Here is a 24,342-nt window from a genome sequence, read left to right on the forward strand (position 1 = left end):
GCAGTTAAATCCAGCCAAAAGTAATTTCTGGAAAGTCAAGCCTGGTGTACATTCTCTTGACTTTGGCTATGCCAACTTCACCTGAGTCTTATGAAAAAGCAAACAAAAGACTCAAACCAAAACAGACAAAACCTAGAAACAAACGAACCCATGCAAACCAATCAAACAAAGAGACTAAAAAAACCCCAAATAAAACCAAAGGGAATGAAGAGTTAGTATTAGTTTTGAGTTCATCACAGCAGGTAAATGGCTGCTTTCCACAGGATCACCATAAAAAGCCACAGATAACAGCTGCTCCAAAATACACCCAACAGGAGAACCATCAAAGTGATACATAGCAACTCTGGGGGCAGCTCCCCATGAAGGTGAGGGATGAGCACAGAGTGCTACAGCTCCAGCCTTCCCCACCCTGCAGGCTGCTCTTTGCTCCTGATGTAAGAGCCTTGCAGGACTGTGGCCACTCTCGGTGCATTATAAATCATTCCCACAGCTGTCACTTGAGCCACTGGCATGTCCAGAGCGAGATGCAGGCACAATCCTACTGCCCGCTGAGCCTCTCTGGGAGATCCTGAGCATCTTCCTGCCCAGAGCCACAAAAGAGCTCAGGCTCTGCCTGAACTGGGTTTTCAGGGGAGGTTTCCATATCCCTGCGAGATGTGCTCATCCTTCATCAGGCTGTGCCCAGCCTGGATCAGGGCAGGTTGGATGCCACATGGGATCCATCCTTTGCCCTGCCATGTGATCCTCCATGCAGTGGGGAGAAAAAGCCCAGCACTGGGGAACCCCAGGTGCTGCAGCAGTGATAGTTTTGGGAGAAACACGGAGCTGTGCATGGCCAGCTTGAAGTCTGCACTGCTGTGAGCACCAGGCCTGCCATGCTGAGCCCAGGGCCACAACCAGTGCTCACCCGGGCTGGGACATTGAGTCCCAACATGGGATCCCATGGGACAGGGCACGCTGGGATTCGCCCCTGCAGCTCCCCAGTGTGTCCAGAGAGACTGCAAGGAGACAGTGACCTCTGTCAGCGGAACCCTCTGAGTGGGACAACCACTGCTGGGGTGGCTGTGCCAGCTCCACCATGAACCTCCAGCCCTGGGAACCGGGAGGAAGTGGAAAACACAACTTGGCCAATACTGCCTGTGCCGGAAGCAAATGGAAAGAGAACTGGGGTGTGAAAACCCAGTGGTTTTTTATTTACATAAGAACAGCAATGAAAACACAGAACACATTTACTTTTGTAAGAATATTTGTAATAACAACAATTTATAGAATGTATATACCTAAGAACATATCTAACAACAATATTTGAAATGTATTTACAGAAGACAAAACAAAGCCCTAAAACCTATATGCCAAAAACAAGAACAAACTCTAAAAACTATGTACAAAAGGGTGCCATTTCAGTCCAGGATCTCCATCAGTCCGGGAAGAAAAGCAGGTGCCATGGTCACTCCAGTCAGGCACAGAGGGCTCTTCCGTGTGTCCCCAGGCTGGCACAGTGGGACTCTGCTGCCAGAGCTGAGGCTGGCTGGGTCTGGGGGCTGGGCCCCAGGCACTGCCATGGGGCTTGTGTGGCCCAAAGCAAGAACAGGACAGGCTGGGCATGGCCACCAGAACACAAGGCACTGGGTACCACGTGCCTGAGCAGGGACCACCCAGCCCAATCCCGCCCCAGCCTGGCTGCAGGGAACCCACTGTGCCTGTGGGGACCACATGCCTGTCCTGCTGCTGGCATCGCTCTTCATCCCAGGACCATGGCCTCCTCTTCGTCTTCTTCATCAATGTCCATCTCCTCGGTGTACTCTTCCATTTCCACGTCCATCTCCTCATCCTCATCAACCTCCATCTCTTCCTCTCCAGTCTGTTCTCCATCCACCTCCATCTCCTCCTCCGTATCCATTATTGTGTCCACCTCCATCTCTTCCTCTCCTCTCTTTTCTCCCTCCACTTCCATCTTCTCCTCTCTATCAGTCTGTCTGTCCACCTCCATCTTGTCTTCTCTACCTGCAACAGCCTGCAGAGGTAGCAAAACCTCAGAGTGTGGTCCCTGTCCCACCTCATGCCCCCAGAACTCCAGTCCACACCCAAGCAGCTGGGGGGATCCACCTCCATGGAATGGCACCGTACCTTCCTCAGGACAAATGTGAGCATCCTGCAGGGATGGATGACACAATCCAGGCCTAAGGCAGCTTTTGAGACTGATGAGATGAGGTCTCGGGGGCAGGAACAAGAAGGCTGACAGGAGCAGCACGAGCAGCGTGCAGCGTGTGCTGAGCCCAGGGCCAACGGCTGTGTTGTGCTGCTTGCTGGCTGCTGGCAGTTCCAGATGGGACATGGATTGTGACATGACCATTGAGCTAGAGAGCCTTTGGTTCCATGCTTAGCAACGTTCCCCCAGACCATGGTGCTCAGAGCCCTGTTCCCAAGGATGGAGCATCCACAGCCTGGGCCAGTGCCTCAGCACCCTCAGTGGAAGAGAGCAGCTTCCTCAGATCCAACTTCAATCAGCCTCCTGCAGCTGAAAGCCGTCCCCCCTTGTCCTGTTGCCACAGGCCCTGTGGAACACCCTGTCCCAGTCTTTCTTGTGGCACCCTTACAGTCCTGCAGAGCTGCAGTGAGGCCTCCCCAGGGTCTCCTCTTTCCAGGCTGAGCATCCCCAGCCCCACGTGGACAGCAGGCAGTGTGATCAGGGGGAGTCCAGGCTGGAGTCAAATGGCATCAGGAACTGAGAGACGGAAGCTTTAGGCCCAGGTTTGCCTCTCAATGTAAAAAAATTAATAAGAGTGGAGGGTGTCCTGGGTTGTAAGATAAACTTGTATTCCATTTGCCATCTGTCAAAGGCGAACCGGTTGGACAGGTTTTTGTTATCTCTCTCAGAGACAATGGTTTGTCCTGTAGAGGCAATGGTTTGTTTATACACTATTGACTGATTCAATGAAGGGCTGAAAAAATGTAACACCGTGAGGGGTCCCACCCAGAGGGGGGAAGCAGCTCTCTCTCTTCTTCGCGGGACTCCGAGAGAAGCAGCTCTCTCTCTCTCTGCGCGGGATTCCCGGGGAAAGCAGCTCTCTCTCGCTCTCTCTTCGGCGGCACTCGCAGCGAAGCAGCCGGCGCGCAGAGGCGACGGCAGCGGAGCTCAGAGGCAACCCCGGCGCAGAGGAAGACCGGCCCCCACTGCCACCAGATCTTCAGAGGAAAATTATACCCTTCTAAAGATCACCACTTCAGCTGCAACTCATCAACTATTGCAAGGGAAAGCAATTGTCCCAGCAAAACTGATACTGGCATTCCTCAGGTTCTAGACTTTTTCTTTCACTGGTTTTGTTTGTACCGATTGCATTTGCCTTTTTAAATTGTTGTCTAGTTTTCTCCTAGTAAAGAATTGTTACTCCCACTCCCATATCTTTGCCTGAGAGCCTTTTAATTTAAAGATCCTGGTAATTCAGAGGGAGGGGGGTTTGCCGTTCTCCATTGCACAGGAGGCTTTGCCCTCTTTCACAGACTCCTGTCTTGTCGAACCAAGACAGAATTTGGCGCATCAACGTGAGGCCCGAGGGCATTGAGAGGGAAAAAGGATTAACAGTTCTTAAGTAATTTGGTTTTTTGTTGTGTGTAAAAACATCTTCAGCATCACCATGTGGTCTAGTTTACCTTGGTTTGGGTGGCATGTGATCGTAGCTATACTTTTCCCATTTGCAGACCCTTATCTAAAAATGGGTCCTATAACTAAGGCTACGGTGTCTGTTAGCAAGTTTGGCTTCTGGGTTAATTGGGTGAGGAATTAATGGATCTTTAATTTCCTCTGGAAGGCAGGTACATGGATTCATAGCTACCACACGTTAAGTGTATGTTTTTGGGGTTACTTTAATAACGGTACCTACTGCGAGGAAATAGCACCTGGGCAAACTTTCTCTCAACCTTTTAACCATCTTTTTGGGTCTGCTCCACCAGTTCTCAAAGGGTTAAGATCCTTTATAAGTGCTAATGATACCATACAATGGGTGGTGTTGCTGATAGTCCTGTTATATTTAGCATTCAGAGATAAGGGAAGATTAACCTGGATAACTACCCTCACACCTACACCACAGACTCGAGATGCTGCTGCTCCAGAGCCTGACCCTGCCCCACAGCCCAGGTCAGAAATGAACCGCCCAGATTGGGTGAGGGTTCTGGTTAAGGAGATACGAGAGATGCTGGAGTGCATTTCCCCAGCTGGTGAGAAACCGGCCCTTTGCCTTGAGGAGGGACAGTCTAATAGTACAGCTGTGGAACCCACTAATGTTACAACTGTCCAGGTTCCAGCTGAACCACAAGGGCAGTCACGGTCAGCAGCAGTGGCCCCAGTAGAAACAAGGAAGTCTAAGGTGAAAGCAGAGCACCCTGCAGATAGGGACAGGAATGGAGGAACCTCACAACCCACAGGGGAGCCAGAGATTGCTATCATCACCGAGTCCCTGACGTACGAAAGTCTTCGCAATCTGCATAAAGACATTGTGCGACGAGGGCGTGAGGCTTATGCTACCTGGCTACTCCGGGTTTGGGATCTTATGGGTACAGGCGTGCAGCTGGACGGTGGTGAGGCAAGGAACTTGGGACCCTTGACCCAGGACTCGGGTATAAATCAGGTTTTTGTAAGGGAACCAGGGTCCCTTTCTCTCTGGGAGCGGCTCTTAATGAGTGTCAGGGAGAGGTTTGTCCACAGAGAGAGAATGCAAGAGCACCATCATAGAATGCGCTGGAAGACCCTCGAGGAAGGGATCCAACAGCTGAGGGAAGTGGCAGTATTGGAGGTACTCTTTGGGAGGGATGGACGACACAATGATGACCCTGACAAGGTCAGGTGTACGGGACAAATGCTGTGGAGTCTGGCAAATCTTGGGCCATCTCAATACGCCACCTTCATTGCAACAATCAATGCTGACACCCACCGGGAGACAATAGGTTCTGTTGCCAACAAACTTAGGAATTATGAGAGTATGATTAATGGCCCAATGCAGGCTCATATCTCAGCTGTGATTAAGGAGTTTAAAGAGGAGATGAGGGAGGAGATAAGGAAGGTTAATACAGCACCCGTGAGAGTCACAGGCCCCAGAATCAGCACCCAACAATCCCCAGCTAGAGAGAGAGGGTACACCCCAAGGGCTAATCTGTGGTTCTTTCTGCGTGACCATGGGGAAGACATGGGGAGGTGGGATGGGAAACCCACTTCTGTCCTGGCAGCACGGGTCCGTCAACTCAAGGAGGGAAACTCTAACCGGGGGAGCTCCACCAAAGTGAAGGTAGCCTCAACCTCCCGTGACCAAGCTTGTGGGTACGATCTGTCAGACCCCCTTGAAGGGACCTCTAGTATGTATGCCCAGGGAAGGAATGATAACCAGTGTTAGAGGGGCCCTGTCTCTAGCCAGGGAGAGGCACGGGAAAACTGGATCTTCTGGACAGTGTGGATCCGATGGCCTGGCACATCAGAGCCACAAAAATATGATGCTTTAGTTGATACTGGTGCACAGTGTACTCTGATACCATTGGGACATGTGGGGGCAGAGCCTGTTTCCATTGCTGGTGTGACAGGGGGATCACAACAATTGACTCTGGTGGAAGCTGAGGTGAGCCTGACTGGGAAGGAGTGGAAGAAACACCCTATAGTGACTGGCCCAGATGCTCCGTGTATCCTAGGCATAGACTTCCTCCGGAACGGATATTACAAAGACCCAAAGGGACTCAGGTGGGCTTTTGGAATAGCCGCTGTAGAGGCAGAAGACATTAAGCAATTGAACACCTTGCCTGGACTGTCAGAAAACCCCTCTGCAGTAGGACTCCTAAGGGTGGAAGAACAACGCGTGCCAATTGCCACCTCGACAGTGCACCGCCGGCAGTATCGGACGGATCGAGATGCCGTGATCCCCATCCACAAAATGATTCGGGAGCTGGAGAGCCAAGGGGTGGTCAGCAAAACCCACTCACCCTTCAACAGCCCCATCTGGCCTGTGCGCAAATCTGACAAAGAATGGAGATTGACTGTGGACTATCGTGGCTTAAATGAAGTGACTCCACCGCTGAGCGCTGCTGTGCCGGACATGCTGGAACTCCAGTACGAGCTGGAGTCCAAGGCAGCAAAGTGGTATGCCACCATTGATATTGCTAATGCGTTTTTCTCCATTCCTCTGGCAGCAGAATGCAGGCCTCAGTTCGCTTTCACCTGGAGGGGCGTGCAGTACACCTGGAACCGACTGCCCCAGGGGTGGAAACACAGCCCCACCATCTGCCATGGACTGATCCAGGCTGCACTAGAAAAGGGTGAGGCTCCAGAACACCTGCAATACATTGATGACATCATTGTGTGGGGGAGCACAGCGGCAGAAGTGTTTGAGAAAGGTGAAAGGATCATCCAGATACTACTAGAAGCTGGCTTTGCCATCAAGAAAAGCAAAGTCAAGGGACCTGCCCGAGAGATCCAGTTCCTGGGAGTGAAATGGCAAGATGGACGGCGCCAGATTCCCACTGAGGTCATCAACAAGATCACAGCTATGTCCCCACCAACCAGCAAAAAGGAAACACAAGCTTTCCTGGGTGCCATAGGTTTCTGGAGAATGCACATTCCTGAGTATAGCCAGATTGTGAGCCCTCTTTATCTGGTTACCCGAAAGAAGAATGATTTCCACTGGGGCCCTGAGCAGCAACAAGCCTTCACCCAGATCAAGCAGGAGATCGCTCATGCTGTAGCCCTTGGCCCAGTCAGAACGGGACCAGAGGTCAAGAATGTGCTCTACTCTGCAGCCGGGAACCATGGGTTGTCTTGGAGCCTTTGGCAGAAAGTGCCTGGGGAGACTCGAGGCCGACCACTGGGATTCTGGAGCCGAAGTTACAGAGGGTCTGAAGCCAACTACACTCCCACAGAGAAGGAAATCTTGGCTGCCTTTGAAGGAGTTCAAGCCACCTCGGAGGTAATTGGCACAGAAACACAACTCCTCCTGGCACCCCGACTACCGGTGCTGGGGTGGATGTTTAAAGGAAAGGTTCCTACTACCCACCATGCCACTGACGCCACATGGAGCAAATGGATTGCCCTCATCACTCAACGCGCCCGTATTGGAAACCTGAATCGCCCTGGGATTTTGGAGATAATTACGAACTGGCCAGAAGGTGAAAACTTTGGTCTCACTGATGATGAGGAGCAGGTACAAGTGGCAAGGGCTGAAGAAGCTCCACCATACAACCAACTACCAGCAGAGGAGACCTGCTACGCTCTTTTCACTGACGGTTCCTGTCGCATCGTAGGGATGAACCGGAAGTGGAAAGCAGCCGTATGGAGCCCCACACGCCAAGTTGCACAAGCTACCGAAGGAGAAGGTGGATCGAGCCAACTCGCCGAACTCAAGGCCGTTCAGCTGGCTCTGGACATTGCTGAAAGGGAGAAGTGGCCAAAGCTCTACCTTTATACTGATTCATGGATGGTAGCCAATGCTCTGTGGGGCTGGCTGGGAAGGTGGAGGAAGGCCAACTGGCAACGTAGAGGAAAGCCAATCTGGGCTGCTGATATATGGAAAGACATTGCCTCTCGGGTGGAAAGGCTGACGGTGAAAGTCCGTCATGTAGATGCCCATGTCCCCAAAAGTCGGGCTAATGAGGAGCACCGAAACAATGAGCAGGTAGATCAGGCAGCAAAAATAGAGGTGTCAAAGATAGACTTAGATTGGCACCATAAGGGGGAGTTGTTCCTGGCTCGATGGGCTCATGATGCCTCAGGTCATCAGGGCAGAGATGCCACCTACAAGTGGGCACGAGACCGAGGGGTGGATCTAACCATGGACAGTGTTTCCCAGGTTATCCATGACTGTGAGACGTGTGCTGCCATCAAACAGGCCAAGAGAGTGAAGCCCCTATGGTATGGTGGGCGGTGGTCCAAGTACAAGTATGGGGAGGCCTGGCAGATTGACTACATCACACTGCCCCAGACACGCCAAGGCAAGCGCTACGTGCTGACATGGTAGAAGCCACCACTGGATGGCTGGAGACTTTCCCTGTACCTCATGCCACTGCCCGGAACACCATCTTAGGCTTGGAAAAACAAGTCCTGTGGAGACACGGCACCCCTGAGAGAATTGAGTCTGACAACGGCACCCATTTCAAGAACAGCCTTATCAACACCTGGGCCAGAGAACATGGTATCGAATGGATATATCATATTCCCTATCATGCTCCAGCTGCCGGCAAAGTTGAACGGTGCAACGGACTCCTTAAGACTACCCTGAAGGCACTCGGTGGGGGAACATTTAGAAACTGGGAAATTAACCTGGCAAAAGCAACCTGGATGGTCAACACCCGGGGGTCTGTCAATCGAGCTGGCCCTGCTCAGTCAGAACCCTTACACGCAGTAGATGGAGATAAGGTCCCTGTAGTACATATGAAAGGTATTTTAGGGAAAACTGTTTGGATTAATCCCACCTCAGGCAAAGACCAACCCATTCGTGGGATTGTCTTTGCTCAAGGACCTGGTTACACTTGGTGGGTAATGCAGGAAGATGGGGAGACCCGCTGTGTACCACAGGGAAACTTGGTCTTAAGAGAGAACTGGGTGTAAGATTTCATGGTGTGCAGATGGAAATAGAATAAGGGGTGGATAATGTCCTGGGTTGTAAGATAAGCTTGTATTCCATTTGCCATCTGTCAAAGGCGAACCGGTTGGACAGGTTTTTGTTATCTCTCTCAGAGACAATGGTTTGTCCTGTAGAGGCAATGGTTTGTTTATACACCATTGACTGATTCAATGAAGGGCTGAAAAAATGTAACACCGTGAGGGGTCCCACCCAGAGGGTAGAAGCAGCTCTCTCTCTTCTTCGCGGGACTCCGAGAGAAGCAGCTCTCTCTCTCTCTGCGCGGGATTCCCGGGGAAAGCAGCTCTCTCTCGCTCTCTCTTCGGCGGCACTCGCAGCGAAGCAGCCGGCGCGCAGAGGCGACGGCAGCGGAGCTCAGAGGCAACCCCAGCGCAGAGGAAGACCGGCCCCCACTGCCACCAGATCTTCAGAGGAAAATTATACCCTTCTAAAGATCACCACTTCAGCTGCAACTCATCAACTATTGCAAGGGAAAGCAATTGTCCCAGCAAAACTGATACTGGCATTCCTCAGGTTCTAGACTTTTTCTTTCACTGGTTTTGTTTGTACCGATTGCATTTGCCTTTTTAAATTGTTGTCTAGTTTTCTCCTAGTAAAGAATTGTTACTCCCACTCCCATATCTTTGCCTGAGAGCCTTTTAATTTAAAGATCCTGGTAATTCAGAGGGAGGGGGGTTTGCCGTTCTCCATTGCACAGGAGGCTTTGCCCTCTTTCACAGACTCCTGTCTTGTCGAACCAAGACAGAGGGCAAGATGGTGGGACACTGCTTCTGCTCTAATTGGTGAATATAGTCTCTGTTTTTTTCTTTTTATCTCTCATGCTGTTGCAGTTTTGGCTGTTTGAAAGGAAGCTTGGCACAATATCCATTGTCTTCTCCATTTGTGAATCACCGAGCAGAGTCTGGGCAAGCTGATGTTGCAGAGCAAATCCTGCAAATGTACTGGTCATCCTGAGCCTGGAGAATGCAGTTAAATCCAGCCAAAAGTAATTTCTGGAAAGTCAAGCCTGGTGTCCATTCTCTTGACTTTGGCTATGCCAACTTCACCTGAGTCTTATGAAAAAGCAAACAAAAGACTCAAACCAAAACAGACAAAACCTAGAAACAAACGAACCCATGCAAACCAATCAAACGAAGAGACTAAAAAAACCCCAAATAAAACCAAAGGGAATGAAGAGTTAGTATTAGTTTTGAGTTCATCACAGCAGGTAAATGGCTGCTTTCCACAGGATCACCATAAAAAGCCACAGATAAGAGCTGCTCCAAAATACACCCAACAGGAGAACCATCAAAGTGATACATAGCAACTCTGGGGGCAGCTCCCCATGAAGGTGAGGGATGAGCACACAGTGCTACAGCTCCAGCCTTCCCCACCCTGCAGGCTGCTCTTTGCTCCTGATGTAAGAGCCTTGCAGGACTGTGGCCACTCTCGGTGCATTATAAATCATTCCCACAGCTGTCACTTGAGCCACTGGCATGTCCAGAGCGAGATGCAGGCACAATCCTACTGCCCGCTGAGCCTCTCTGGGAGATCCTGAGCATCTTCCTGCCCAGAGCCACAAAAGAGCTCAGGCTCTGCCTGAACTGGGTTTTCAGGGGAGGTTTCCATATCCCTGCGAGATGTGCTCATCCTTCATCAGGCTGTGCCCAGCCTGGATCAGGGCAGGTTGGATGCCACATGGGATCCATCCTTTGCCCTGCCATGTGATCCTCCATGCAGTGGGGATAAAAAGCCCAGCACTGGGGAACCCCAGGTGCTGCAGCAGTGATAGTTTTGGGAGAAACACGGAGCTGTGCATGGCCAGCTTGAAGTCTGCACTGCTGTGAGCACCAGGCCTGCCATGCTGAGCCCAGGGCCACAACCAGTGCTCACCCGGGCTGGGACATTGAGTCCCAACATGGGATCCCATGGGACAGGGCACGCTGGGATTCGCCCCTGCAGCTCCCCAGTGTGTCCAGAGAGACTGCAAGGAGACAGTGACCTCTGTCAGCGGAACCCTCTGAGTGGGACAACCACTGCTGGGGTGGCTGTGCCAGCTCCCCCATGAACCTCCAGCCCTGGGAACCGGGAGCAAGTGGAAAACACAACTTGGCCAATACTGCCTGTGCCGGAAGCAAATGGAAAGAGAAGTGGGGTGTGAAAACCCAGTGGTTTTTTATTTACATAAGAACAGCAATGAAAACACAGAACACATTTACTTTTGTAAGAATATTTGTAATAACAACAATTTATAGAATGTATATACCTAAGAACATATCTAACAACAATATTTGAAATGTATTTACAGAAGACAAAACGAAGCCCTAAAACCTATATGCCAAAAACAAGAACAAACTCTAAAAACTATGTACAAAAGGGTGCCATTTCAGTCCAGGATCTCCATCAGTCCGGGAAGAAAAGCAGGTGCCATGGTCACTCCAGCCAGGCACAGAGGGCTCTTCCGTGTGTCCCCAGGCTGGCACAGCGGGACTCTGCTGCCAGAGCTGAGGCTGGCTGGGTCTGGGGGCTGGGCCCCAGGCACTGCCATGGGGCTTGTGTGGCCCAAAGCAAGAACAGGACAGGCTGGGCATGGCCACCAGAACACAAGGCACTGGGTACCACGTGCCTGAGCAGGGACCACCCAGCCAAATCCCGCCCCAGCCTGGCTGCAGGGAACCCACTGTGCCTGTGGGGACCACATGCCTGTCCTGCTGCTGGCATCGCTCTTCATCCCAGGACCATGGCCTCCTCTTCATCTTCTTCATCAATGTCCATCTCCTCGGTGTACTCTTCCATTTCCACGTCCATCTCCTCATTCTCATCAACCTCCATCTCTTCCTCTCCAGTCTGTTCTCCATCCACCTCCATCTCCTCCTCCGTATCCATTATTGTGTCCACCTCCATCTCTTCCTCTCCTCTCTTTTCTCCCTCCACTTCCATCTTCTCCTCTCTATCAGTCTGTCTGTCCACCTCCATCTTGTCTTCTCTACCTGCAACAGCCTGCAGAGGTAGCAAAACCTCAGAGTGGGGTCCCTGTCCCACCCCATGCCCCCAGAACTCCAGTCCACACCCAAGCAGCTGGGGGGATCCACCTCCATGGAATGGCACCGTACCTTCCTCAGGACAAATGTGAGCATCCTGCAGGGATGGATGACACAATCCAGGCCTAAGGCAGCTTTTGAGACTGATGAGATGAGGTCTCGGGGGCAGGAACAAGAAGGCTGACAGGAGCAGCACGAGCAGCGTGCAGCGTGTGCTGAGCCCAGGGCCAACGGCTGTGTTGTGCTGCTTGCTGGCTGCTGGCAGTTCCAGATGGGACATGGATTGTGACATGACCATTGAGCTAGAGAGCCTTTGGTTCCATGCTTAGCAACGTTCCCCCAGACCATGGCGCTCAGAGCCCTGTTCCCAAGGATGGAGCATCCACAGCCTGGGCCAGTGCCTCAGCACCCTCAGTGGAAGAGAGCAGCTTCCTCAGATCCAACCTCAATCAGCCTCCTGCAGCTGAAAGCCGTCCCCCCTTGTCCTGTTGCCACAGGCCCTGTGGAACACCCTGTCCCAGTCTTTCTTGTGGCACCCTTGCAGTCCTGCAGAGCTGCAGTGAGGCCTCCCCAGGGTCTCCTCTTTCCAGGCTGAGCATCCCCAGCCCCACGTGGACAGCAGGCAGTGTGATCAGGGGGAGTCCAGGCTGGAGTCAAATGGCATCAGGAACGGAGAGACGGAAGCTTTAGGCCCAGGTTTGCCTCTCAATGTACAAAATTAATAAGAGTGGAGGGCAAGATGGTGGGACACTGCTTCTGCTCTAATTGGTGAATATAGTCTCTGTTTTTTTCTTTTTATCTCTCATGCCGTTGCAGTTTTGGCTGTTTGAAAGGAAGCTTGGCACAATATCCATTGTCTTCTCCATTTGTGAATCACCGAGCAGAGTCTGGGCAAGCTGATGTTGCAGAGCAAATCCTGCAAATGTACTGGTCATCCTGAGCCAGGAGAATGCAGTTAAATCCAGCCAAAAGTAATTTCTGGAAAGTCAAGCCTGGTGTCCATTCTCTTGACTTTGGCTATGCCAACTTCACCTGAGTCTTATGAAAAAGCAAACAAAAGACTCAAACCAAAACAGACAAAACCTAGAAACAAACGAACCCATGCAAACCAATCAAACAAAGAGACTAAAAAAACCCCAAATAAAACCAAAGGGAATGAAGAGTTAGTATTAGTTTTGAGTTCATCACAGCAGGTAAATGGCTGCTTTCCACAGGATCACCATAAAAAGCCACAGATAACAGCTGCTCCAAAATACACCCAACAGGAGAACCATGAAAGTGATACATAGCAAGTCTGGGGGCAGCTCCCCATGAAGGTGAGGGATGAGCACAGAGTGCTACAGCTCCAGCCTTCCCCACCCTGCAGGCTGCTCTTTGCTCCTGATGTAAGAGCCTTGCAGGACTGTGGCCCCTCTCGGTGCATTATAAATCATTCCCACAGCTGTCACTTGAGCCACTGGCATGTCCAGAGCGAGATGCAGGCACAATCCTACTGCCCGCTGAGCCTCTCTGGGAGATCCTGAGCATCTTCCTGCCCAGAGCCACAAAAGAGCTCAGGCTCTGCCTGAACTGGGTTTTCAGGGGAGGTTTCCATATCCCTGCGAGATGTGCTCATCCTTCATCAGGCTGTGCCCAGCCTGGATCAGGGCAGGTTGGATGCCACATGGGATCCATCCTTTGCCCTGCCATGTGATCCTCCATGCAGTGGGGATAAAAAGCCCAGCACTGGGGAACCCCAGGTGCTGCAGCAGTGATAGTTTTGGGAGAAACACGGAGCTGTGCATGGCCAGCTTGAAGTCTGCACTGCTGTGAGCACCAGGCCTGCCATGCTGAGCCCAGGGCCACAACCAGTGCTCACCCGGGCTGGGACATTGAGTCCCAACATGGGATCCCATGGGACAGGGCACGCTGGGATTCGCCCCTGCAGCTCCCCAGTGTGTCCAGAGAGACTGCAAGGAGACAGTGACCTCTGTCAGCGGAACCCTCTGAGTGGGACAACCACTGCTGGGGTGGCTGTGCCAGCTCCCCCATGAACCTCCAGCCCTGGGAACCGGGAGGAAGTGGAAAACACAACTTGGCCAATACTGCCTGTGCCGGAAGCAAATGGAAAGAGAAGTGGGGTGTGAAAACCCAGTGGTTTTTTATTTACATAAGAACAGCAATGAAAACACAGAACACATTTACTTTTGTAAGAATATTTGTAATAACAACAATTTATAGAATGTATATACCTAAGAACATATCTAACAACAATATTTGAAATGTATTTACAGAAGACAAAACGAAGCCCTAAAACCTATATGCTGCGGTGGTGTGTTTTTATTTTATTTTATTTGATATTTGTTTAATGCCTGTTCACCCCCCAACCCCCCAGTCTCCTCCTCTCCCCAGTTGTCAATCTCCCCAAGCTCTGCCCTAACCCACTCCCCTCCAAGTTGTCAATTCTCCCTTTCCCTGCCCCTTTCCTCAGAGTATTCCCTGTCATTCCTCTCAGCCTCCTCCCCTGCTTCCAGACCCTTCCCTGTCTATTCAGTGAGGCTCAACACCCTATTGGTTACTTTGTGTTACTCCACTCCCCTGTTTCCCCTGATAGGTTTGTGTTATGTTAGTCCCCCCTTAAACTCCTCCCCAGCCCTACCCTCATTGGTTGCTGTTCCTACTCCCCTCCCCTTAAGTTCTGTATAAAACCTTTGTTTGCCCTCTCCCCAAGGTCTTGGGGCTCACCGAATAAATCCATCTTGTTCGCCCCCAAGTCCCGTGTCGCCTTCCTCTGTTCCCGCGCCACCGACTGGGACAGCAGAGCACCCCGGGGGGAGCGGCCGCCCCTTCTCTTCCCTCTCGCCGCCCAGCACGCCACCGCTCGGGGTATTGCGGCGAGGGGGGGCGCAAGCCACGCGCCGCAACATATGGTAGCAGAGGATGGTTCCCTCCTTCGGCTTTTAGAAGAAACGGAAGAAACGGGCAAATTAGTGGGGGCGCCCGCCTCACAGACGAAGAAGGAGGGAAGAGGAACATCTGCGGCCGTGGGAGCTCTGCATGGTGCTAAGAGGAGCCGGACGCCGAGCGGAGAAGATTGAGGCTCCGGGGCCCTCTTGCGCCCTCGTCATCGTGCTCTCTACCCTGCCCGGGAGCAGCCACGGCCGGGCTGCAAAATTTTTGGCGGGTAGACTTACCTGAGGGCGAAGAGGGGCGGTCTGGCAGTGGCTCGGGGGAGCCCGAAGAAGGGCTGACCGAGAAGGGGTTCCTCGGTCAGCATTAGCAGGAAGACCACCGGAGGTCGATAGTGGCCGACACCAGGGCTTCGGGGACGAGTCCTGGTGTAACGGGAACACCCAGGCCTCCGGAAGGGCCAGACCGAGAGGGAACACCACCAGTTTGAAGGCGATTTTTCCATCAGGCCAAGAAAAAGATCCAAGTCATCACCGCCTAGGCCCAGAAGGTAAGGTGGGCTATGCGGGGGGGAGGGGTCCCCCGACGGGTGGCTGGGTTTCCCACTTTTCTTTTCGCGTTTTAACCCCCGTCTGTGCCCAAGCCAGGGGCTGTAGCCTTGCATGTCCCTGGCAGGCGGGTGGGTTTTTCGTTTCTGGGGGGGGGGCTACTCTTGGGTGGTTCCCTTCCGGGGGGAGCCACTCGGGGTAGTTACCTTTCCCTCAGTCTTCTGTGGGGGCCCATACTTGATCGCTTTTTCTTTTTCTTGAGAGGGTGTTTTTTCTGTCCTCCCCTCCCCAAGCTGGGCTGGCTGGAGGGGGCAGAGAAAAAATACCAATAAGGAACAGTTAAGAGGGTGACATGTTGATTATGGGAGGGTTGTTGAAAGAGGCCCTTTATACCCATCTAAGTCAGGCCCCCCTCCTGTAAGTTTTCCTTTGCTTCTGTGAAGCTCCCCATACCCTCATCCCCTCAGACTTTCCTAAACCTTTCCCTATCCTCCCTTGGAGATGGCTATGGCCAAGCCGCCCAAGTGCCCTGCCGGACACTGCTCCAGCCAAGGGCAGTGTACCTGGCACCCCCTTCCAAGATGGCGCTGGCCACGCCGCTTGGAACCCGTTTTCCCGCTGTGACCCTTCTTTTCCGCCCCTAGTTTCCCGCCAGTCCCATCCCTTCCCCCAATGGCCCTGCACGGCAGTTCCTGCATGAGGCTAGTTCCTATTGGGGGAGGCGGGGTTGGACATTCCCCTCCTTCTTCTGGCTCCTCCTCTGGTGGGACAGGTTGCTGTCAAGGACCTCCCATCGGGGGACCTTCCTTCTTAGGAGATCACTCCCCCTTCTGGGAGGGATCTCCTTCGGGGGAAGGTGGGGCTGAAACCCCAGACCGGGAGCCCGCCATTTTGTCTTCCCCCTAAAATGGCGGCATCCCTGTCTACCCTTTACCGATTCCCCTGTTAATCATGACAGTCACTAATCAAGTGATTGTCTGATTCCCCCACCCTATTCCTTAATGTACCCTACCCAATGTTCCTTTTTATTTAACTACAAAATCTTCTTTTTACTTCTAATTATTTTCCGAATAATTTACTTGTTAAGTTATATTTTATAGAAAGAAAGGCTGCATTTGTGATCATCATTGCTACAAGGATCACGTAGCTGCTGCGCTACTTCAGGCTTGCTGCATTGCTGCGAGGTTTAAAATTTATTAGTTATATTTAGTTGATCTTCTAATATAGATTATTCAAATTATTTTATTTAGTTATTTTTGTTAGAATCATTTGAATAATATAGTTTTATATTAAATCTATATCTTAATTGTTTTCAGTTTATCAAATACTTTATTTGATTGTGTTATTAGACAAAAAATTGTCTGATTTAATTATTTAATTCCAATAATTCTATTTTAATCATTCTAATTCAATTATTTAGTCTAAATTCTGTTAATTATTTCCTTCTATTTCAATCACCTGATTTTTAATTAAAAATCCTACTCCTCTTCCCTCTCCCTTTTCCCTGAAGTCGGGCATTCTCAGACAGTCATCCCGGTGTCGTCCGCAGGCAGAATCTGGGCTCTCTGAGAATGCCCTAGACTCCCCGCAGGACAGTGTAGCCACTGTCCCTGCCTCTGCCCCTTCCCCCCAGGTCCCATCTTTATTATCATTGTTTGTTATAATTGTTTTATTAAAATTCAAATATTTCATTTCAATTGTTTTATTTCAGTTATTTCAATTAAATTCCAATATTTATTTCTGTTTGTTTTCAATCACTTAACCATTCCATCTGATATTATTTATATTATTTTAGATTGCTACTTAGAGCAGCGAAACAGCAAGTTTTAGGTAGTCTTGTGTCTGGTATGAGAACAATTTAGCCAAACAAAGTTGCAGGCCAGTCCCTCAACCTGAGCCAAGCAGCAGCAGTGCCGCGAGTGCAGCACCATGTCTGATCGCGGCAAGGCGGCAAAGAGCTCAGCAAAGGCAGCGCCAAGCGCCACCGTAAAGTGCTGCGCGACAATATCCAGGGCATCACCAAGCTGGCCATCCGCCGCCTGGCTCGGCGCGGCGGCGTCAAGCGCATCTCGGGGCCCATCTACGAGGAGACGCGCGGTGTGCTCCAGGTCTTTTTGGAGAACGTGATCCGCGACGCCGTCACCTACACGGAGCACGCCAAAAAGAAAGACAGTTATAGCCATAGACGTAGTCTACGCCCTTAAGTGCTAGGGTTGCACTCTCTACGGCTTCAGCGGCTAATGCCTTGCATTTTTACTTTTGTATTGTATATCAAAAATAATTTTGTATATTTTATATTAAGTAATCCTGTAATCGTAATTACTTTATATTTTTCTGATAGTTTTCAATTTATGTCCATTTAGTACTTTGTAATTTTACCATATAATTTTACTGTATCTTGAATATGAAGTTTGTATTATTTATATGATGTATGGATATGTCTAAACACCAAAACTCTCCTTCCTTTTGTAAAAAGAAAGGGGGAGATGCGGTGGTGTGTTTTTATTTTATTTTATTTGATATTTGTTTAATGCCTGTTCACCCCCCAACCCCCCAGTCTCCTCCTCTCCCCAGTTGTCAATCTCCCCAAGCTCTGCCCTAACCCACTCCCCTCCAAGTTGTCAATCCTCCCTTTCCCTGCCCCTTTCCTCAGAGTATTCCCTGTCATTCCTCTCAGCCTCCTCCCCTGCTTCCAGACCCTTCCCTGTCTATTCAGTGAGGCTCAACACCCTATTGGTTACTTTGTGTTACTCCACTCCCCTGTTTCCCCTGATAGGTTTGTGTTATGTTAGTCCCGCCTTAAACTCCTCCCCAGCCCTACCCTCATTGGTTGCTGTTCCTACTCCCCTCCCCTTAAGTTCTGTATAAAACCTTTGTTTGCCCTCTCCCCAAGGTCTTGGGGCTCACCGAATAAATCCATCTTGTTCGCCCCCAAGTCCCGTGTCGCCTTCCTCTGTTCCCGCGCCACCGACTGGGACAGCAGAGCACCCCGGGGGGAGCGGCCGCCCCTTCTCTTCCCTCTCGCCGCCCAGCACGCCACCGCTCGGGGTATTGCGGCGAGGGGGGGCGCAAGCCACGCGCCGCAACAGGGACTTCTTAGGGGGGTGCATGTCCATTGAAGGGCAATGAGTCCCCAGTGTGTCCAGCGCTGTAAATAAACATACCATTCCTTACAAATCTTTATTGGAATTGTGGGGTTTTTATTTTTCATCCGTATTTCACCTGTGCTGGGCACTGGTTCGGCAGCACCTCGAGTGCTGGGTCCAGTTCTGGGGTCCCCAATTTAGGAAAAGTCGGAGTCCAGGACACTGCAGCACCAAGGAATTCAACGGGGCACTCTGAGGCCTCATGGAACCAAGAGGCCACTGTGACCCTGCAGGCCCTTGTGGAACCCTGCAGAGCTTTGTGACAGAGCAGGACCTCGTGTCATGATGGGGCCATGGTGACACTGCAGCGCCCCATGGAACCGAGAGGCCAGTGCTGCCCCTCAGGAACTCACGGAATGAAGGAAAAATGTTTGACACTGTGGTGGCCCTTGGGACCAAGAGGCCATTGTGACACTGTGGGACCAAGAAGAGCATTGCTGCCCTGCCAGACCTCATGGAACCAAAGACCATTTGTGACACTGCAGGGCCTTGGGGGGCCAGAGTGACATTGAGACACTGCAGGGCCCAAGGATCCAAGGGACTTTGTGACACCAAGGGGTCCCATGGAACCAAAGGGACATTTTGACACTGGGAGGCATCATGGAATCATGGACACCATTGGGACACTCTGGGGCCTTATGGAACCCAGGTGACACCAAGTTGTCTGGGAATGTTGATCTGCTGGAGGGTAGGAGAGCTCTGCACAGAGCCCTGGACAGGCTGGATCCAGGGCCCAAATCCAACAAGGTGAGGTTTAACAAGTCCAAGTGTCAGATCCTGCACTTTGGCCACAACAACCCCTGCAGTGCTACAGGCTGGGGACAGAGGGGCTGGACAGCAGCCAGGCAGAAAGGGACCTGCAGGGTCTGATGGACAGCAGGCTGGACATGAGCCAGCAGAGTGCCCAGGTGGCCAAGAAGGCCAATGGCTCCTGGCCTGGATCAGGAATGATGTGGCCAGCAGGACCAGAGCTGCTGTGCCAGCACTGATCTGCCCCAGCTCTGCACACAGACATTGCTGCTGCAGCTCCAGAGAAGTCAACAAAAGGGCATCTCTGCAGAAAACTCTGCTGGGAGATCCTTTAGTTACTTTAAAGCCACCAAGAGTGAAGCCCCTCATTGACACAGTCTGTGGGCACAGGGAAGGTGAAGAGAAACAGTATGAGAAATGGCAAAAATGATGACATTTCTTAGTGGACAATCTGAAAGAAACTAAAGGAAAGAACTGCTGAATTGAAACCAACAATAAGTATCCAAGATGATGTTTATTACAGAAATTGGCCAGCATTTTAATGTTCCTGAAAGCATCCATTCATCAGTCTCCTCACTGCAGCCTTAAGCTCCTGGTTCCTCAGGCTGTAGATGAGTGGGTTCAGGCCTGGAGGCACCACCGAGTACAGAACTGACAGGGCCAGATCCAGAGATGGGGAGGAGGTGGAGGGAGGCTTCATGTGGGAAACTGAGCCAGTGCTAATAAACAGGGAGACCACAGCCAGGTGAGGGAGGCAGGTGGAAAAGGCTTTGTGCCGTCCCTGCTCAGAAGGGATCCTCAGCACAGCCCTGAAGATCTGCACATAGGAGAAAACAATGAACACAAAACAACCAAATACCAAACAGGCACTAACAGCAAGAAGCCCAAGTTCCCTGAGGTGGGAATTGGAGCAGGAGAGCTTGAGGATCTGTGGGATTTCGCAGAAGAACTGGCCCAGGGCATTGCCATGGCACAGGGGCAGGGAAAATGTATTGGCTGTGTGCAGCAGTGAATAGAGAAAGGCACTGGCCCAGGCAGCTGCTGCCATGTGGGCACAAGCTCTGCTGCCCAGGAGGGTCCCGTAGTGCAGGGGTTTACAGATGGACACGTAGCGGTCGTAGCACATGATGGTCAGGAGGAAATACTCTGCTGAGATGAAGAGCATGAAGAAAAAGAGCTGTGCAGCACATCCTGTGTAGGAGATGTCCCTGGTGTCCCAGAGGGAATTGTGCATGGCTTTGGGGACAGTGGTTAAGATGGAGCCCAGGTCGCTGAGGGCCAGGTTGAGCAGGAAGAAGAACATGGGCGTGTGCAGGTGGTGGCCGCAGGCTACGGCGCTGATGATGAGGCCGTTGCCCAGGAGGGCAGCCAGGGAGATGCCCAGGAAGAGGCAGAAGTGCAGGAGCTGCAGCTGCCGCGTGTCTGCCAGTGCCAGCAGGAGGAAGTGGCTGATGGAGCTGCTGTTGGACATTTGCTGTGGCTGCACATGGGCACCTGTTCATGGAGAAAGGACAGGGACAAGTCAGGAGAGGCTGCCTGGGGCCAAACCTGGGCCATTCCCTGCAGCCTGTCCTGCTGGGACTCACCCACCCTTGTTCCTGCTCTGGGAAAACCTTCACCCTGGTCCCTGCCTGAGCTCCAGTTGTGCTGGCTGAGTGTGCCAGGAGCAGCCAGGCTTGTGCATGGGGGCTCTTGAGGAGCCATCCCTGCCCTGCTGCCCTGGGTTTGTGGCCATGTGGCAGGGGGACAAGGCTGGATATTCAGGATTTGTCAGGGGAATCACTCCTGATGGAGAAAGGCTTGGTACCATCTGCATTCAGACATCTAAAGGAATTTCACTTTATTTCTAAAGGAAATAGATGGCAGGAGTTGGTTTAAGGAACTGTTATCCTACCCACACATCATTCCTGGCTCTCTGAGGTCAGAAATCCCCAGCATTCCTACTGCACTCAGAGTTTGTCACTGGGAGATGTGAGAGGCAAAGGATTCCCTGTGGCTGAGGGAAGGTGACGGGCTGGATGGGTTTTTTCCCCCCAGCACTGCTCTGCTCAGCCCCCTCTGCTTCCCTGAGCATCTCCCTGGGCCTGGACATCCCCTCCTGAGAGGTGCCTTGTCCCTGCCAGCGCTCACAGAGCCCATCCCACCCTGTGTGCCCTCGGCCCGGCCCTACAGAAACCTGCCTGTGTGCAGGGCCCTGGCTGGGGCAGGCTCTGTGTGCAGCTGGGCAAGGGCAGCTCAGGAGAGCCCTGCTGGGCCCTGCAGAGGTGATGCTGCTGCTGCCCAGGGCTGAGGAGGGGCTGAAGGCCCTTTGGGAGGCTCCCAGCAGAGACACTGACCACCCAAAGTCACAGTTCTGGAGTCTCTGTAAATGTTCAAACATTCCTTTGATGATCCTGTGTGTCCCTTTCAACTCAGAATGTTCTGTGATTCTGGGATTACAATTCCTGTTCTGCTTCTCTCATCCCCCTGTTTATAATCAAAAAGAGAAAAAAAAAAACCCTTGCCACAGTGTTAAAACAGTGAAGTAAAAACCAGACCTTTATTGGAAGTTCCCAGGTGTCCCAGTGGGGATGGGGGACACCTGGCCCTTGATTTCAACAATTTACTAAGGTTGATTAATTAGGATATTTAACAGGAATATCCAATAGGAGATTCAGTTGCCCCAGTTACACACCCTGGCTCAACCCATTGGAGTAGATCCAAGGGCTTCTTCGCCCCACTTTACTTATGACTACTCACATTGTTGTCAAAAACCAAAATGTTCTTCTTGTAGGTTCTCTTCCTAATAATAAGACTATTCAGTATTTCAGGAATATATTTAGATAGTCAGCTTATTCTTGTACAATCTAAGAGATAGGTAGGAAACATATTAGAGTCAGTTAAGAATTACACTTATATAAGCACATAATAGTAATTTAATATACTTAATTAAGAGTTTAATAGATAAAGTAAGGATTATATTTCTATAACAATATAATAGTAATTTACAGATCTATGAATATATGAAAAATGTACAAAAAGCAAAAATCTTTTTGTCATTATCCCAACTTTCCCATCCGGCTCCATACATGGAAATTGAAAACATTTTCAGGAAATTTCCTGACCTTTACAGCAATCCCAGGTTTACCTTCTTTGGGAAGTGTCCTCCGGAGCTGTGCCCAGGCTGGTCTGGAGCTGGAGCAGCCCTGCCCCAGCCAGCCCCTCTCAGCAGCAGCACCTGCCCTGCTCAGGGTGGCTCCTTCCCCCCACAGCTCCTGGCCAGCGCTGGGAGCAGCTCCAGGGCCGGCTGAGAGCTGTCCCTGGTGGGCAGCAGAGTCCCTGGCCCAGCACAGCGCCCTGGGATGCAGGACCCTGCTCTGCAGGACAGCCCTGGGCACCCCTGGCTGCTCTGCACAGGAGATGAGCAGAGAATGCACTCACAGGCTCTGTGGGCATTGGGATGTTCCAGCTTTAGGAGATCTCTGCAGGAGCTGCAGCTGCATTGTCCTGCAGCCAGAGGTTCCTGTGCCAAGGGCTGGCAGTGATTCTGCCCCAGGCACTTCTCAGCCCCTTCCCAGCCCTGACTGATTGAAGCTCTCTGTGCCTCTGTGCTGTGCCCGGGCTGGCTGCAGGCAGTGCCCCAGCCCTGCTGGGCTGGGAGAAGAGCTGCTCAGCAAGAGAAATGTGCTTTTGAAGCTCTGCTTGGTTACCAGCATCACCCTCTGTGCCAGGAGCCTGGCCCAGCTCAGCAGCACAGACACAGCACAAGGACTTTAATGACCCTCTGGGGCTTTGTGCTCAGGCCCTGAACATCAGGCCCTGAGAGGGAGCCGCAGAAACCTCTCCAGAACTCCAAGTCACAATGCAACTCCAAAGTTTTTCTGACTTTAAATGGGTCCCACTGAGAGACACGATTGAGAAAATGTCCCCAGGCCCCAGGCAGAGCAGAGAACTGGAAGCACTGATGCCAGGTGGGGACAAAGAGAAGCCAAGTCTTGGTGTCCTGGGGCACAGCAGGGTCTGTGCCACCAAGGGCTGTGAGGAGACACCTTGTCCTGAGGCCCTGGGGCCTCCTGGCACAGCCCCAGCCAGGCTGGGCACTGTCAGACCCTGCTCCTGCCCTCAGCATCCCCACCTAGCCCACATCCCAGTGGCCTCATGGATCTGCTAGAAGGAGTCCCTGGGGAGCCTTGGACAGCAATGGCTCCTTCATGCTCCCAGGAACTGCAGGTTTTTCAAAGGACTCAGTGTTTTGCTTTTGTCTTGCAGTCTCTGAGAGCTTTCTGCAATCCTGGCCTCCAATATTCTGCTGTAATTAGTCCCTGGAGAGGCTTTGTCAGGAACAACACTCAGTGGGGCCCATTAATGCTTCAAGGTACTTCAGTTCTTTTAAGGTACTTGGTGTTTCCCTTTTGATACAGACTCTGTGAGAGGTTTGTGCTATTGTGGCTCCAATTATCTGCTTTAACAAGTCACCTGAGAGCTTTGTACAGACACACACTGTGGCTCATGAATACTCTGAGATACTAAACTTTTTTCTGGTACTTTGGGTTTTCTTTTTCACATTGAGAGTTCTTTGTGCCGTTTTCAGTCTCTGAGAGGTTTTTGTGCCATCCTGGTCTCCAGTTCTCTTCTCCAAGGAGTCCATGAGGAGCCTGTGTTGGGCATGCACCTCAGTGGGACTCATTATTGCCTTGAGAAACTTTGGTGTCTTCTTCTGACTTTGACTGCAAGAAAAGTTTGTGGAATCTCCTCTCAGGCCCTGAGGTTTCAGGGCTCAGCTCCAAATGCACCACGGGGCTCATTAGTATCAAGCAAGTCCTGACAAACCATGGCTCTGCCTTGATTTCCCTCTGCTCTAATGCAGTTCAAGAGGAAGTTTCTGTAGTGGTTTTGGTTTGCCATTTTGAGATTTCTCAGCCAATGCATCAACTATTTTGGTGTGTTCAGTGTTGGCTAATCACCAGTGCACTCACTACAATATACTTACTCCTTTCCTGCTGTGAGATAGGATTAGGAGAAAGGCAAAGTAGGCTCAGAACTTTAAAAGAAAAGTTTAAACTTTTAAAGAGAAGTATATTAACAGTAACCAAAAGAAAGAGTAATAAGGATCAGAACAAACTTTCAGAACTCTTCCTCTCTCCATAAAACCTTACAATATAAAGAGAACAAACCTAAAACTTCAGGTCAGTTCAAATAGGGAGAGAAGTTCCTCGTGTTAATGTTATGGAGACTTATCCACAAGAAAACAGTTATCTCATGGCTTTTCATTTCCATGGATTGCAGCTGCCTCGAAAAATGTGCAATTGTGAAGTCCCTCCCATTTTTTCACAGCTTTTCCCATGGCTGTGTTTATGGTCCATGTCAATTTATGGGATATTAATTTACAGATGAGCTG

General features: G+C 51.2%; 1 protein-coding gene and 1 pseudogene across 1 annotated transcript; one reads left to right on the forward strand and one right to left on the reverse strand.

The window, feature by feature from the left end:
- Window positions 1-15,421: 15,421 nt before the first annotated feature.
- LOC144248852 (histone H4-like) lies at window positions 15,422-17,310 on the forward strand (annotated as a pseudogene).
- Window positions 17,311-19,503: 2,193 nt separating this feature from the next.
- On the reverse strand, window positions 19,504-20,436 carry LOC144248853 (olfactory receptor 14J1-like). Its single transcript, XM_077790832.1, has one exon. The coding sequence runs from the start codon at window positions 20,434-20,436 to the stop codon at window positions 19,504-19,506; it is 933 nt and encodes a 310-aa protein (XP_077646958.1).
- Between the last annotated feature and the right edge of the window lie 3,906 nt (window positions 20,437-24,342).

The sequence above is a fragment of the Lonchura striata genome, unplaced genomic scaffold (assembly GCF_046129695.1).
Source record: "Lonchura striata isolate bLonStr1 unplaced genomic scaffold, bLonStr1.mat Scaffold_97, whole genome shotgun sequence".
In the NCBI taxonomy this organism is placed as follows: domain Eukaryota; kingdom Metazoa; phylum Chordata; class Aves; order Passeriformes; family Estrildidae; genus Lonchura; species Lonchura striata.